This window comes from Chelonia mydas, chromosome 3, assembly GCF_015237465.2.
Source record: "Chelonia mydas isolate rCheMyd1 chromosome 3, rCheMyd1.pri.v2, whole genome shotgun sequence".
Taxonomy (NCBI): Eukaryota; Metazoa; Chordata; order Testudines; family Cheloniidae; genus Chelonia; species Chelonia mydas.
In genome coordinates this window covers 56121427-56138205 of record NC_057851.1, presented here as the reverse complement: position 1 = coordinate 56138205, position 16779 = coordinate 56121427, and the positions used below count along the sequence as shown (strand labels likewise).

Here is a 16779-nt window from a genome sequence, read left to right as displayed (position 1 = left end):
TTTGCTGGAGGAAATGCTTCCCAGTAGCTGCTTAGTGGATATAAATTGTGGGAATTAAGTTCTAAATGAGAAGCATCTCTTCAAAGTAAGTTTTGTCTATTAGTTTTCACATGGTTGTCCTTTATTTCCTTCAGTTAGGCATTTTAGTTATTTATGAATCCAAAGCAATAAAATAGAGAAGTTAAATGTCTGTCTGCAACTGAACTCAGGTCTCAGAGTAGCAGCCGTGTTAGTCTGTATTTGCAAAAAGAAAAGGAGTACTCAGGTCGGAGAAGCTGTGATCTGAGCCCACAGCTCAGAAGGGGCTGGGATTTGGGTCCCCCTGTGCATGTAAATAGAGGGGTGTCTTGGAAATTTCAGCCTAATCCCCCTCCCCAACACACACCACTTTCACGTGGGCCTGAAGAGGAGAGACTTGCAAACGGTAGGCGTGAGATGGATGCAGGAAAATGCTGCCCACGCCCAGAGGAAGAGACTGTGTGAGCCCCCACCCTCCAGCCCGAGTCGCTGCCAGCACCAAAGATGGCGGCTGAGGGCTAGCTCAGAGCCGCGGGGCGCCGCTGGGGAGGCAGCTTCCGCCCGGCGTCAGTCACGTGGCCGCCGCCGTCGCAGCCCGCCCCTGGGCTCCCCCGGCTGCAAAGCCCTGGCCGGGGCTCGGGTCCACTTCGCGGTGGCTACGGGCGGGCTGGCGCTGGGCGCGATGCGGGCCCCGGCGGGCCGCGAGGCGGAGCCCGAAGACGCGGCGGACCGCACCCCGCTGCTGGGCGAGTCCCAGCCCGGCACAGGTGAGCGCCGGGATGGGCCAGCAGCTGCCCCGGGCGCGGGGCCGGGGCGAGCCCGGGCGGGGCAGCGTGTGAGGCGGCCTCCCCGCGTTGCTATGGAGCGGGCGGGGGGCCGGGGCTGGAGCGCCCCGGCAAGGCTCTGGCAGCGGGGGCAGCTTGGCCCAGCGGGGCTGGGAGCCCAGCTCTCCTGGCAGGGACCGAGCCGGCCCTCTGAGTCCGCCGTGCCGGCCCCTGCCCGCTGCCGCTGCCGGGGTGCCCTGTCCCCTCTCCCCGCCCCAGTGCAGCGGGACAGGGCGTCCCGGGCTGGGCGCTTCCTGGGGCATGGCGAGGCGCTGTGCCCGGCTCAGGAGTCTTTGCGGCGCGGGGCGCCTCTTCCACACCTTCCCTCGGCTACGCCGGTGATCACGGGGCGGCTGGCCATCCTGGATCACGCGGCGTCCCCGCAGACTGCTGCTAAAAGCCACTCTCAGGGGACTGAAATATCCCGCAGCGTCCCAAATCTCTGTAAAGGTTTGAGCATTTCTCCACTCGGTATCTTAATCTTCATCTGAGTCTGTGGGCCTTTATGCACTATTAACTAGTTGCTATGAGAGCGTTGTATTGTGAGCTGTGCATACAGGTGAAGAAAAAAATCAATAGGGCAGAGGAAACTCTAAAACACAGGTCATTTTAAAGAATGAGGTAGGAGAAATAAATCAGTTCTGACCCTTTGAGCAGCATTCTCATTATTATTTCTCATTTTTATTTAAAATGATTATTACCATAGCACACTAGAGGCTCTAGCCTTTGTGTTATGCATTGTACGAGTATATGGTACAAAACAGTCTCTACCCCAAAGAGTATACAATCTTGGACCCTGATCCTGTAAAGACTTACATGTGTGCATAATTTTAAGTACAAAGGTGGTCCTGTTGATTTAAAGTTAAGCAAATGCACAAGTCTTTGCAGGATCAGGTTGTGACCTAAACACTAACTGGTGGGAAAAGCGAGCAAATGGATTTCAAGAGAAGAGGAAGTTAACAGAACTGGGGGAAAAAGATTTTTCCGTTTGTTGGCAGTTTCAGAAAGTGGAAGAAAAATTGTTTGGGGTTGAACAAAATGTTTAGTTTTGACAAAAATCAGTGTTTCAGTTTTGAACATTTTTAAATATCTTTGATTTTAAAACTAAAGGATTTTTTTAAACAGTTATAGTAATACTAATACAACCATGTCTTTTAATAGCTGAACTGTGTAGACAACCCTGTAGATACAAAGTAGATGTATAGGTGGGAGCATTGGTTTGCTTACTAATAGAGACAAATGAGCAGTCCTAACACTTTTTTCTGCCTAAACTATTATCAGCTGACAGTGTTTCACAGGAGTCATGGTAGATGTTAGTTGTAAGGAGGATTGGTAGTTGCTTTACAGCTTTTGGGGAACGGGGAGGTGGTTCCACCCATAAGGGGCGTGTGGAAGAAGGCATGATGGCGTTCATGGGAGCACCAGACACTGTGGCTTTTTATTTGTCAGTTGTTAAAGCAATACATTCTTAAGCTTGCACAATGTGCCATACTCTAGTTTGAGTGGCTCACCTCACCCACAAGAACAAATGCAAGAGAACAACACGTCCTTAAACTACAAAAGTACAGTGTCAGGGAACTTTCAGTACAGACTTTCTCTTAAAAAAAGAAAGGGAGGGGAGGGGGCAGACTATTTACAGTTCTAACCGAAAGACAGGAAAGCATGTTTTTGAAAGCAACAGAAGTAGGAGCTGAAGGCACTGTTCAAGGTAAGGAATTGAACCTTGTATCTGACTGTGTTGGATCCTGCAGTGGCCTTCTTCCTCTTCATAATCATTTTAAAAGATGGAAGGAGAGTGAGATGTATCTTAAAAAAGTAAGTCTTGAGCTTTCTGTGCTTTGAGTCAGGGTTCCCTCCCCACTCTGAACTCTGGGGTACAGATGTGGGGACTCGCGTGAAAGACCCCCTAAGCTTATTTCTACCAGCTTAGGTTAAAAACTTCCCCAAGCACGAATCCTTCCTTGTCCTTGGATGGGTACTGCTGCCACCACCACCAAATGAGTTAGACAAAGATTCAGGAAAAGGACCACTTGGAGTTCCTGTTTCCCTAAAATACCCCCCACCACCGCAACTCCTTCGCCCCCTTTCCTGGGGAGGCTTGAGAATAATCTACCAACCAAATAGGTAAACCAGGTGAGCACAGACCAGACCCTTGGGTTTTTAGGACACTAAAAACCAATCAGATTCTTAAAAAGCAGAACTTAATTATAAATAAGAAAAAGTAAAGAAGCACCTCTGTAAAATCAGGATGGAAGGTAACTTTACAGGGTAATCAGATTCAAAACACAGAGGATTCCCTTCTAGGCAAAACTTTAAAGTAACAAAAAACAGGGATAAACCTCCATCTTACCACAGGGAAAATTCACAAGCTAAAACAAAAGATAATCTAACACCTTTCCTTCCTATTACTTACAATTTGTAATCTTAGATGCTTAGTTCAGGTACGGCTTTAGGAGATGTATTTTCCCTGCCCTGGTTCCTCACTGACCCGGAGAGAGCATAAAGAAACACAAAACAAAAACCTTCCCCCACAGATTTGAAAGTATCTTCTCCCCTTATTGGTCCTTTGGGTCAGGTGCCAGCTAGGTTATCTGAGCTTCTTAACCCTTTACAGGTAAAGGAGGGATTTTATGCTACCCTTAGCTGTATGTTTATGACAGACTACCTGATCAAGCATTCTCAAATAATGCATCTACCTGTTGATCTATATGTTAAGCAAAATATATGGTGAGAAGTTTACAACTTAAAACTGTATGGTGGAGTCATATGTTTATTAGGTTCCCTCACCTTAATTTCTTAGAGTTTTGTATAGTGCATTCATTTTCCAGACTTTATTTCTAAAGGAAGAGTAATAGAAATTCCAATTAACCTACATTTCCAAGGGAGTGTTAGATCATAAAAATGTGAAGCTTCCATTACTATCATTTGTTTAACCTTTCTATTAACCATGATGTCTAAACAGATTTAGCCACAGTTGTACTCATTCTTTGGAAACTGTCATGATCAATCAATTTATATTAAGGACCTATTGCTTCCAAAGCAATTTGAGAGAGGATAAAGTTGCTTGACTAGTTTTGCACACTGTGGACTTCCTGAAGAATTATTTTTTAAGTCCCCAATACATCTCAATTATACTCCTTGATCTCACTTAAAAATGAGATGTGCCTCTTTCAAATACTGTTTTAAAAATAAGATTTTCAGAATGATCACATCCTGGTAAAGATTGACCTGTGTTTATCTTTTGCACTGAAGTTTTAGTTTTTTCTTTTGTATTTAATTTTTTAATATATGCAGAAAAAAGAAGTGATCAGTATACCCCGGCACAGCATTTTGAGGTGGTGGTCACCAGTCTACACTTACATTTCATGTGCACTGTTAATAAAATTTCCATTAACTCCAGACTTAGCCACCCATTGTCCTACAACCTTTTCCAAATTCAGCATAATCCTTATTTATTTATTTAACTCCTTGAAACTTCTATCTGTAAACATTGGGCATCAGTTCACATTCCTCTAGCAAAGTAGCAATATATTTCCCTGGTGTGTTTCCAGATTTCTTTGATGAGCCTGTCTTATAATACTAAACGCTTCCCACGAAGTGTGAAGTGTACACTCTGGTATGTCTGCAGAGAAGATTATTTTCTCCTTGTGTCCTGCTCATTGTATAATTTTAGTTATTCACTACTGTAATCCATTGTTTTTGAGTAAGCAGGTCTGCAGTTCCTGTTCTTCCTCTATTACCTTTTTTTCTGCAAATGTTGCTTTGAAGGTCTAGCCCAGGGGTGGGCAAACTTTTTGGCCCGAGGGCCACATCAGGGTTGCGAAACTGTATAGAGGGCTGGATGGGGAAGGCTGTGCCTCCCCAAACAGCCTGGCCCCCAACCCCTCCCACTTCCTGCCCCCTGACTGCCCCCCCCCCAAGAACCCCCGACCCATCCAACCGCCCCTGCTCCTTGTCCCCTGACCACCTCCTCCTGGAACCCCCACCCTTAACCGCCCCCCGAGATCCCAGTCCCTATCTAACCCCCGCCCAGCTCCCTGTCCCCTAACTGCCCCGATTGCTATCCACACCCTGCCCCCCGGTACCCCACCCCCTATCCAACCCCTCCTTTCCCCTGACTGCCCCGACCCCTATCCACACACCCCTGCTCCCCATCCCCTGACCGCCCCCCCTCCATTTCCCCCCCCCCATCCAACTGCCCCCTGGGACCTCCTGCCCCTTATCCAACCGTCCCACTCCGCGCCCCCTCCTTACCATGCCTCTCAGAGCAGCAGGAGCTCGCAGCCATGCCACCCAGCCGGAGCCAGCCACGCTGCCTGGCAGGAGTGTCGAGCTGAGGCTGCAGGGGAGGGGCAACAGCAGGAGAGGGGCTTGGGGCTAGCCTCCCCGGACGAGAGCTCAAGGGCCGGGCACGATGGTCCCACGGACCATAGTTTGCCCATCTCTGATCTAGCCACACAACAGTTGATTTTTTTCAACTCTTACCCCTCTTTCCCATTCTCTCTATGATTGATTAGTCCATGTTCTGGTCTAGTGGCCATACTTTTGAAAGTTAGTGATTTTGGCAGGAGGCGTAAGTTCAACTTACTTTTAAAGATGTATATCTTAGAATTTATTCTTAACATTTATTCTATCCTGTATCAGATATGTTTTTAATTGGTCCATAATTCAGTCTTTCACAAATGTTGTTTCTTCTAGATTTCTTACCAAAAATACTTGTTTGAATGTGTTTTCTTGTCCTGAGAATACTTTAAATTGTATTCCTTCTTGACTTTTATCTCAGCATTTTATCCACCAGCTCCCTAGGTAATCCATTCCAGTGCTTCACCACCCTCCTAGTGAAAAAGTTTTTCCTAATATCCAATCTAAACCTCCCCCTCTGCAACTTGAGACCATTATTCCTTGTTCTGTCATCTGCTACCACTGAGAACAGTCTAGATCCATCCTCTTTGGAACCCCCTTTCAGGTCGTTGAAAGCAGCTATCAAATCCCCCCTCATTCTTCTCTTCTGCAGACTAAATAATCCCAGGGTTCAGAGTGGTAGCTGTGTTAGTCTGTATCAGCAAACAAAAAAAAACCCCAAAAACCGAGGAGTACTTGTGGCACCTTAGAGACTAACCAATTTATTTGGGCATAAGCTTTCGTGGGCTTAAAACCCACTTCATCGGATGCACGCAGTGGAAAATACAGTAGGATCTTGGGAGACAGACTAGTCCTCGCTTACAAACAGCCCCCCAACCTGAAGCAAATGCTCACCAGCAGCCACACACCACACAACAAAAACACTAACCCAGGAACCTATTCTTGCAACAAAGCCCAATGCCAACTCTGTCCACATATTTATTCAAGTGACACCATCATAGGACCTAATCACATTAGCCACACCATCAGGGGCTCATTCACTTGCACATCTACCAATGTGATATATACCATCATGTGCCAGCAATGCCCCTCTGCCATGTACATTGGCCAAACCAGACAGTCTCTACGCAAAAGAATAAATGGACACAAATCTGACATCAGGAATCATAACATTCAAAAACCGGTAGGAGAACACTTCAACCTCTCTGGCCACTCAGTAAAAGATTTAAGGGTGGCAATTTTGCAACAGAAAAGCTTCAGAAAGAGACTCCAACGAGAAACTGCTGAGCTTGAATTAATATGCAAACTAGATATCATTAACTTGGGTTTGAATAGAGACTGGGCGTGGCTGGGTCATTACACATATTGAATCTATTGATGAAGTGAGCTGTAGCTCACGAAAGCTTATGCTCAAATAAATTGGTTAGTCTCTAAGGTGCCACAAGTACTCCTTTTCTTTTTGCGAATACAGACTAACACGGCTGTTACTCTGAAACCTGTCATATTTCCTTAAGTTAAGTATCTTCACACCACCTTGTCAACTGTCTAAATGGGCCATCTTGATTATCACTACAACAGCTTTTTTTCTCCTGCTGATAATAGCTCATCTTAACTAACTAGCCTCTCACAGTTTGTATGGTAACTTCCAACTTATCTGTGTATGTGTGTGTGTGTATATATATATAATCTTACTATATGTTCCATTCTATGCATCCGATGAAGTGGGCTGTAGCCCACGAAAGCTTATGCTCTAATAAATTTGTTAGTCTCTAAGGTGCCATAAGTACTCCTGTTCTTTTTTTAGTAGGAAGATATATATATATATACACAGAGACCATGAAAAAAATGGGTGTTGCCATAGCAACTGTAACGAGACCAATCAATTAAGGTGGGCTATTATCAGCAGGAGAAATTCTGCTGCTGCTAATAGTTCACCTTGATTGGTCTCATTACAGTTGGTATGGCAACACCCATTTTTTCATGGTCTCTGTGTATATATATCTTCCTACTGTATTTTCCACTGTGTGTATCCGATGAACTGGGTTTTAGCCCACGAAAGCTTATGCCCAAATAAATTTGTTAGTCTCTAAGGTGCCACAAGTACTCCTCATTTTAAATAATCCCAGTTCCCTCTTCCTTTCCTCATAAGTCATGTGCTCCAGCCCCCTAATCATTTTTGTTGTCCTCAGCTGGATGCTTTCCAATTTTTCCACATCCTTCTTGTAGTGTGGGGCCCAAAACTGGACACAGTACTCCAGATGAGGCCTCAACAATGCCGAATAGAGGGGAATGATCACGTCCCTCGATCTGCTGGCAGTGCTCCTACGTATACAGCCCAAAATGCCGTTAGCCTTCTTGGCAACAAGGGCACAGTGTTGACTCTCATCCAGCTTCTCGTCCACTGTAACCCCTAGGTCCTTTTCTGCAGAATTGCTGCCTAGCCACTCGGTCCCTAGTCTGTAGCAGTACATGAGATTCTTCCGTCCTAAGTGCAGATCTCTGCACTTGTCCTTGTTGAACCTCATCAAATTTATTTTGGCCCGGGGTGCTGGTGATTTTTTTAAAATTTGTAAGCTACAAATGAAAAAAAAACAAGTGGCAGGTCAGGGTGGTGGTGGGGAACCTGGGAGGGAAAAGAGGGGTTCTGGCTGATGGTTGTGGTGGGATTGCTGGGAAGAGAAGTGTCGGGGGGGGGGGGAGTCGTCAGATTGGGGAAGGGGGGATGGGGAAGAGAGGGATCAAGGTGAAGTGGGGCTTCTGGGAGAGGCCTGGCTTCTCAGGATCCTTTCTGGGGTTCAGCTCATCTTTGGCTCATTCTGCTACCTATTGGCAGTATTGGTGTCATGAGCCATCAGAGCCATGGTGTCCTCTTCAGTGTCCTGGTAGTTGGCCATCATGGTATCCAAGTCCACCAATCGTCCCAGGGGGACAAGAACCAGTTTTCCTGCTCGCTTGGCTGCTGATGCCAAATGCTGGAATCGGTGTCTCAGCGTCAGTCCTTTGATTCAGCTCAAATTTGTATCTAGATCCATCCCAGACTCAGTGCCCCTTTCCCTTAGGAGCTGGTAAAGTTCCTCTCTTAGCCCTACCTATTTTTCAAAAGGCAGCAAAGCATCTCTGGCTCAGATATCTAATGTACTTGCTGTTTTCTGATTTGTATGGTCTCCAGCAAGTTCTGCTTTCATCAGGAACCCTTCCCACTAGAGCTGGGGAGCCAGCTGGACTTGGTCAAGTTCATTTCTGAGTCACGTTTCATAAATTCACCCAGGCAATTGGCCTACTTAGCAAATGTTTCTCAGAACAAAATGAGAGAGTGAATATTAGATTTATTTTAAAAATCAAATTGCCATGTATCTTGAAATTAAATTTTTTAGCTTTATTAGTATATATTTAATATAATATATTTTGTATAATATTTTAAAGTATTCAATCTAATAACTAATAATTGGAGATGTTCTCATGTTTATAACTGTATATCATTTGGTCTGTCTTCTGGGGGAATTCTGCGCTGCCAAAAAATTAAAAATTCTGCACACTATTTTAAAACTCTGCATATTTTATTTGTCAAAATAACACAGTATAATCACACCAGTTTCAATTATTTTTGGTCATTTATTTCAAAATATCTGTCAGCAAGTATGTGTAACAATACAGACAACAAAAAAGATTCAGGAAATTTTTTTTGACAAATAGATTCCTTATTAGGCGTATTAATACACAACTCTGAGTAATAATTCATTTAAACCTCAATACAGAGCAGTATTTCCTGCACCCCTCAGAAGCAGTGCAGAGGCTTGGAGGAGTCAGGGATAACGAAGGAGCTGAGGGAGGGGGGAAGTAAATTGCTGGGAGGGACCCTGGGGTGTGAACTTGTAGGGTTGTTGGGTATGGGTGGGAAAAATATGGAACAGGTTTTTACAGGGGGCGAGAAGGGATTGTTAGGGAGCTTCCTCCATGCTGGCTGACCCCTAGCCTCTCCCATTCAGTCAGGCACATCTGTCCCTGTCCCCATGTGTTCCTGCACCTCCATGTGTCCTTGTACCACTTGTCCACCCACCCCCACTGAGACAGCCCCCCATCCCCATGTGTCTCTGTGCCCCTACTCAACCATCCCCCGTCCCTGTACCCCCTCCACTTCTCCCCATGTGTCTCTGTGCCCCCACTTAGCCACTCTCCTGTCGTTATGTATCTCTGCACCCCTTCCATTCCCATTCAGCCCCTGCACCAGTCTGTCCTCCCCTACTAGCCCTTATAAGTCCATGTCTGACACCCCCCAGCACCCAATGCTGTCTGTCTCCCCATAGCCCCCATCTCTTGACCTGGCCTGACAGAGCCTGCCTTCATCACAGCACCTTTCTCTTCCCTAGCTGGCCAGGAGCTGCTACTGTGTTCTATCACCACAACGCCCTCAGGTGGGCATAAGGTGGAACTGCATCAACATTTCAGCAGAAACTTTTTTCTGCACAAAAAAATAAAAATATGCACAGCTCATTAATTGTGTGTGCACGCAGTAGCTCAGAATTCTCCCAGGCGTATCTGTCTGGCTTAAGGAAGGTGAGTAGTCCCCAATTTCCATAGTGTACATAGCCAAAAAATTATTTTATCTAACACTGGGTGTATAGGGGTTGCACAATTTGAGCTGCTGGAGATATCTCTCTAGCTGTAAAGGAGAGGGTAAGATTTTTTTCCGTGGGTGGCAATCGGATCTTTTCACTTTACTGATCCAAAAGATAGATTTTTACTGCTCTTCAATCCCATCAGCATTGAGAACGTGAGCTGGACTTTCACGGGTCACATTTTCAATTCTGTTGACAATGCCACGTTCTCTACAGAATCTATATTAGTCCTCGTGAAAGGCAGAACCTGCTTGACTTCCAGATCCAAGGCTGAGTTCATTGGAGAGTTAGAAATCTCACCTTGTTACAGAGTAACATCTAGAGCAAAATTTGTCCTGGAAGCTATAGAGATGTGACAAACATGGAACCCCATGGTGGCCATTCTATAGCAGCACTTCAGGAGTGTATCTTAAGTCACAAAGAGAAGCAGGATACTGCACACATTTTCAAGTGTATAGCATACTTGCCACTAATCTTGTTTTTTTTTTATTGTGAAATTTCAGTTTGAATAACCATGTTTCAGAAGACCTCTTGAAACCTTTGTAACCATGCTGCTAAATCCCCTTTGTAAAAACCTTGCACAACATTTACGCTTGAGGATCAGCCCTTTGACCAATAGATATATATGCTCTTAACTGCCACTATGTGTGGGAGAGGTTTACATATCTGCAGGGAACTAGACCAAAAACTTTTCTTCCCACTCCCACTCAGTCACTCAATATCTAAAATATGTTTTTCAGGGTAAATAAACTTGTTTTCTCACTTCTTATATATAAATATCCAAGTTATCGTGACTAAAATGCTTTTTATCCTTTTTTGCAGCAAATAACTTTTAAAAATCTCTTATTGCAGTGCCTACATGCTGCTCTGCTCGCTACAATTTAGCATTACTGGCCTTTTTTGGATTCTTCCTGTTGTATGCATTACGTGTGAATCTAAGCGTTGCTCTTGTAGACATGGTAGAACCTAATACAAGTTTAGCGAAGAATACAACTTCCAAAGTGTGTCCAGAACATTCTTCTGCCCTAAACATACCTCGGAATACAACGGTAGGATTTAATATATGTTTTCTAAAATATGTGATGTTATTTTCAACAGCATGCTGCGATTGAGTTTGATGTTTCATGTTTAACTGCTCTATTAACAGTAGAGGAGCGGTGCACTGTTTTGCTTTTGTTTTGTTTTTTTTTACCAGCAGACCTTCTCAGAATATAGATTGGCTCTTTTAGAACTATTCTGAGACCTTAGGTGAATAATGTTGTGCTGTCCTAAAGGACAGACTATGTTACATCAGTTCTAAACTATACTTAGCAAAACGGCTACACTGACCTTGTAGGTCTAATATGACTCACTCTGAATTGTGTGTGTGAAGTGGACATTTCCTGTTGTATCTGCATCAGAGCAATTGAGAACTCAGTGTCTCTGCCATATTATTAAGCTACATCTGTTTTTCATAGTCTTGACTTTGTATGAAATTTTGTTTTAATGAAAGGGACAAGTTTCATTAGATCTTTACTGCATACATAATATTCTTTATTTCTTCACTTATGATCTCTCTCACAATTCTGGTTGGTCCTTCATATCCATCCTCTTTCTTTGCTCCCCTCTCTCTGACCTTTGAAACTACCTTCCCTGATCTATTTCTAAAAAACACATTGACTTTTCCTTTCTGTTTCCTACTCTTTTCCATACCTCTGCTTTTTTTCCATTCTCCCCTGGAACACCGATTTGCCAAGCCGTCTCTCTTCACTGAACCTCTTCCTTGAAACTTTGTCATAGTTCCTATGAGAAATGAGTTGATTTAAAAAAATAAAAAAAGTTGAGGGCCCATGAAAATGTGTGCATGTCTTAACTGACAACTATGCATCTTATTAGTGTAAAACTCATCCTGACTCACCTTTTTGACTCATTTAGGACTTGCTTATTGAGTCGTGACTGAATTTAGACCAGTAGCTGTTTGGGGCAGGGACCAGATCCCTCCTTGTTTCTTTGAAGTGCCTGGCGTACACTTGGATTCTCAGAAATAATTAATGATGATTCAGAACTTCTATGTCTCATGCTCTCCAAAACTACCACCTCTGCATCTGTCAGTGCCATTCCATCTCTTACCTTTATAATTGTAAAATTCACCTCTCTGGTCTCTTCTTTTACCGCTCTGTCCTCCAGTCTTCTACTAAGGTCATCTGCCCATCCCGTTACTCTGATCTCTCGCGCACACACACTAGTGCAACCCTGTCTCATTTTGAATTTAGTGGACTCGTAACATTCTCCTTTGCATAACCTTGCTGCTCCTGTATACGTTTGTCTGCTTTTCTGTCTGCTGCTTGTCCTGCCCCATATAATCTTTTTGTCTCACCTCTATTTTCCTTTCCTTCTATCTCTTTGCATTTTGGCTTGCATCAGGCTATGCCTATTCCAAAAACTGTCTGCCTGAGTAAAGGCCAAGATGAAATGCAGTGAGACCTTCAAAGTTTAGCCATCAGGACTAAATAATGAACCATGGTTTAATTACATTCTTTGCTGGATATTAAGTATTGCATGATGCAGAAAGAGTGTTAGTTAAGCCCTTTTCTTTTTTCCTTCCTCAGGGGAAAAAGTATTCTTGGGATGCGGATACTCAAGGATGGATTCTTGGTTCCTTTTTCTATGGCTACATCATTACTCAGATTCCTGGTGGATATTTTGCACGTAAAATAGGAGGGAAGCTGTTGCTGGGGTTTGGCATCCTGGGTACCGCTGTCTTCACTCTGTTCACTCCCTTAGCGGCAGACTTGGGGGTTGGATACCTCATAGCAGTCAGAGCCTTGGAGGGGCTCGGAGAGGTACACCAAATTGTCTTGTCTTACCCTTAATCCAAATTAGTCATTTCCTGTATCAAAATAGCATAGTTCTTCTAGCACAGCAGTTCTCAAACTGTGGGTCGGGACCCCATTTTAATGGGGTCCCCAGGGCTGGCGTTAGTCTTGCTGGGGGCTGGGGCTGAAGCCCGAGCCCTGCTGCCCAGGACCGAAGCCCAAGAGCTTCAGGTTATGGGCCCCCTGCCTGGGGCTGAAACACTTGGGATTTGGATTTGGCCCCACTGCCCAGGCGGTGGGGCTTGGGTGGATTTAGGCTTCGGTCCCCTCCTTCTGGGGTTGCGTAGTAATTTTTGTTGGCAGAAGGGGGTTGCGGTACAATGAAGTTTGAGAACCCCTGCCTAGCATATGGGAAACCAAGAGTGAGTTATAAAGAGAGTTATTTTATTTGTACTTTTGCATCCTCTTCGTGCACAAGGCATATTCACAAGCAAAAGCTTAATTCTGCCTAACTGCCCGTGTGCATTTTTTGTCAAAACAGCTTCTCGTTGATTCATGAGACTAATAGGTTGTGCTGCTGTTCTGAAGTATATGATTTAATTGGCACCTGAAAGTTTGAGTAGATAATTCTGGAATTACCATATATTTCAACAGAATAAAAAATTGTTTTCCAGGGTGTCACCTTTCCTGCTATGCATGCCATGTGGTCGTCTTGGGCTCCACCACTGGAACGCAGCAAGCTCCTTAGCATTTCATATGCAGGTGAAAGAGAATGAAATGTCCAGATTGGTAACAGGCTTATAAATGTTCAGTCTATTAACGCTTTTAAAAACTATTCGTGTATCTAGTTAAAAACATAATTTACCCTCATTATGCAAGCTATTGTTTACTCTTTCGATGTCTGTTCTCAAATGTGTCTTCAGGATAATGACTTAAGAAAATAGCCCATAATAACAAGATAAAGACTCTCCTTACTATTTGCTCCACACATGAAAGTACAGTGCAGTACAACTTGTCTCTGTGGTCCTAAAACACTTTAACATATTTATGTTATATATGATGATGCAACGAATGACTGAAAATTATGCTGCAAAGACGCTGTATAGTAAATAAACTAAAACATTCAGGAACCAAGGAGGAAAGATAGTCACAGGCAAGAGTAAAAAGAGAATTTGAGAGTCGATAGAGTCCAAAGAAGTTAACAAAGTTACAATGGCATAAGCAAGGTGTATAAGTGAGAGGAGAATCAGTCTATCAATTGCAAACCCTGTTCAGTGGGCAGGAATGATGCTGGATAAGACACCTTATATGTAAATTCAGAGAACAGTCTATTTTCTTCTTTGTTCATATTTTCATTCTTGGCAGTCCTGTGATTTTTGGGCTTATTTTCTTTTGTCAACCCTTAATGTTAAAGGAAGATATAGTTCCCATTTAACTATCCATGGAATTATTATTTTGATGTGTGTTTTATGTGAATTTTGTATTTTGTTTAATTAGCCAGTTTGTGGTTGAAGCTTTCTCCCAGTGTGAACGTGATCTCTTAATATTGCCCTGTTTCAGCGAGAACACAGTTCGGACACCTTAAGCTGTTCTTACTTTTTGAACCTGTCTGACCAACAGATCAACACAATGATATCTGCTGGTTTCAGACTAGGTTTGGAAAGTGATCTTGTAAAATGACGTTTTGAGGTTCTGTACTGATTGTGTTTAAATGATTCCCAGGTTAGATTTCCTTAGTTTACAAATACTATGATGGCTTTTTGCCCCCTAACTGCCGTCTCTTTGACCTGAATCTTGGATTGGAAAGTCAAGAAAAGTTCTTTCCTGCTCATGAAGCATCACCAGTAATAGCTTTGCACATGAAATTCTTCTGTTACCTACACAATCCTACTGAGGTTAATAGGATTTGCCTTGCATAACTGAGAGCAGACGGTGGCCCTGCAAATGGAACCTAGTTAACAGTTCTGTTGATTGTGGGAATACTATCCAGCTTTTACATTCATAGGCATGCAAAGGCAGCACAGCTATGAGCAGTTAAGAGCAGTAAAAACCGAGTCGGGGAATCAGTAGATGTGACTCAGAAGATTTGTAGGGAACAGATCTTTGACTAAGAAAAGTGCCCTTTGTATGCTGTCACTTTTCAGAGTCAAACTATGTTTTTAATATGCCTCCATTTCACATTTGGAGCCCTCCAGTTTTTCAGAGATCAGTAATAGGCCAAGAACTCACCTATATTTCTCACTCTTTCATAGATCTTTCATTGGTAGTGTTGAATGTTATGAGTCTTTACAATTCCATTTTTTCATTCTATTGAAGCAGTTACAGTAGCTGAAATGACAGCCCTCTAGTGGTGGTGAAAATATTTATCTGCAAACTTCCTTTTGGTAAATCAGTGCAGCAACAACAAAATCTGACTGGTAATTCCAGCCGTTGTATGTTTTCTTGGATCAATCCATATGCCACTTACATGTGTATTTGGTAAATTGAAAAACAAACTGTTTTCTTCTAGGTGCACAGTTAGGAACAGTTGTGTCTCTTCCATTGTCTGGCTTAATTTGCTACTATGTGAACTGGATTTATGTATTCTACATATTTGGTAAGTATTTGGACTTTTTAAATTCCAAACATACTCCTGTAGTGAAGATTTCCTTTTCCATTTCTGTGACACCTCTTACCTTAGGATTACAAATAAGTGATCAAATACTTCTAAAGATGTGCTTGTCCATATTCTGAAGCTGCTGATGCAGTGACATTTTCCGTCATGGGAAATCTAGAGGCACTTCCCCTGCTTTACAAGAACAGTGATTCACAAGGACTTCCTGAGGGAAAATATAATTATATATATTATATATTTCCCAGGAGAAATATAAGGCTTATTGTTTCAAAGCTTCTAAACACATTTTTATTCTGATCCAGACTTCCCAAAACATTAAAACATTGCTTCCCTTGTTGCTTGATTCTTCAGAGAAACTGCTGCCTTTAATACAAGTAAATTCCTGTAGGAGGCTGTAAACTATGCCTTCAGTAAGCAAATTTGTCCTTAAATTGGGCTAAATGCTGTTACCCAACAAATAGTCTGAGGTCAATCAATATTGACTTTAAGTTCTTGTTTGCTGTGTGAAATTGAGTTAACTTTGATCCCTGGAACATGGTCTTCTTAGCTGAAGACCTTCTCAAAAGTAACTTGCATGTGTTCTTCATTTACAATGTGAAACTTTCAGTGTTTCGCTAGCAAAGCCACAGGAGTTGAGCTAGGGATTCACTAAAGAATGCCTTGAAAAGTGGGATGCAGTTGTCTTACTGAGAATCACATCCTAAAAGCTGATAACAGCTCAGTGCACACACCTCAAGGAGAGAGAGAATGTATTTGAGATGACCACCACAGGTTCAAGGGCTTTCAACAGCCCTTCCCCTGCATCTGTCCTACTTCCAAATCTACCTTATATTTGGGAGAGAAGACCAGGAATAAATTACGAAGTATTAAACAGCTCCTGATTTCATGTTCCTAAAAAAGACCACCAACCCTAACCTCCAAGCAAACAAAACGTGGATAAACTAGTGCAGTGGTTCTCAAACTTTTGTATTGCTGACCCCTTATAAATTAAAAATACTTTGTTATATATTTAATACCATTATAAATCCTGGGGTTTGGGGTGGAGTCTCCCCAATGACAGCTTGCAACCCACCATGTAATAACCTCACAACCCCTGAAGGGTCCCAACCCCCAGTTTGAGAACCCCTGAACTAGTGGAAAGAGAAGACCATTTTTGTTATATAAAAACAAATACAATTGAGTAGTACTGCTGTGATCTGGTATTCCACCACAGAAACTGTTTTCCATAGTTTATAGTGTAGTATTTATTGCTGCTACTGCCAGTTTTATTATTGTTATTTAACATTTTTTAACACAACCCTAGTTTACTATTTTTATATTTTAAAAAATAGGTATACTATCACTTGGGCTTTTCATAACTGTGCATCTTCTGTATTTTTTAGATTAAAATTTCTTATATGTATATGTTACTTCCTTCCTGTGTCATCCAGATACCTTGTCCTGGAGCTGTTCCATGTAGTGGGCTGACAACAGATTCATTATTTACAGTTATTGCAGATCAGGTCACTTTGAAGATGTCTCCATACTAGGTCATTCATATGAATCCTTGC

General features: G+C 43.0%; 1 protein-coding gene across 4 annotated transcripts in view; it reads left to right on the top strand.

The window, feature by feature from the left end:
• Window positions 1–451: 451 nt before the first annotated feature.
• Window positions 452–16779, top strand: part of SLC17A5 (solute carrier family 17 member 5) — a 38922-nt gene continuing 22594 nt past the window's right edge. Inside the window, exons 1-5 of one of the 4 annotated variants that reach the window (XM_037894333.2) lie at window positions 452–785; window positions 10673–10869; window positions 12409–12642; window positions 13290–13377; window positions 15125–15211. In XM_037894333.2, the coding sequence (XP_037750261.1) occupies window positions 701–785; window positions 10673–10869; window positions 12409–12642; window positions 13290–13377; window positions 15125–15211 (691 nt within the window). In that variant the 5' untranslated portion in view covers window positions 452–700. Of the gene's footprint in view, window positions 786–10642; window positions 10870–12408; window positions 12643–13289; window positions 13378–15124; window positions 15212–16779 lie in introns of all 4 variants that reach the window. The other 3 variants (XM_043542526.1, XR_006289451.1, XM_043542525.1) reach the window with 3 other exon arrangements.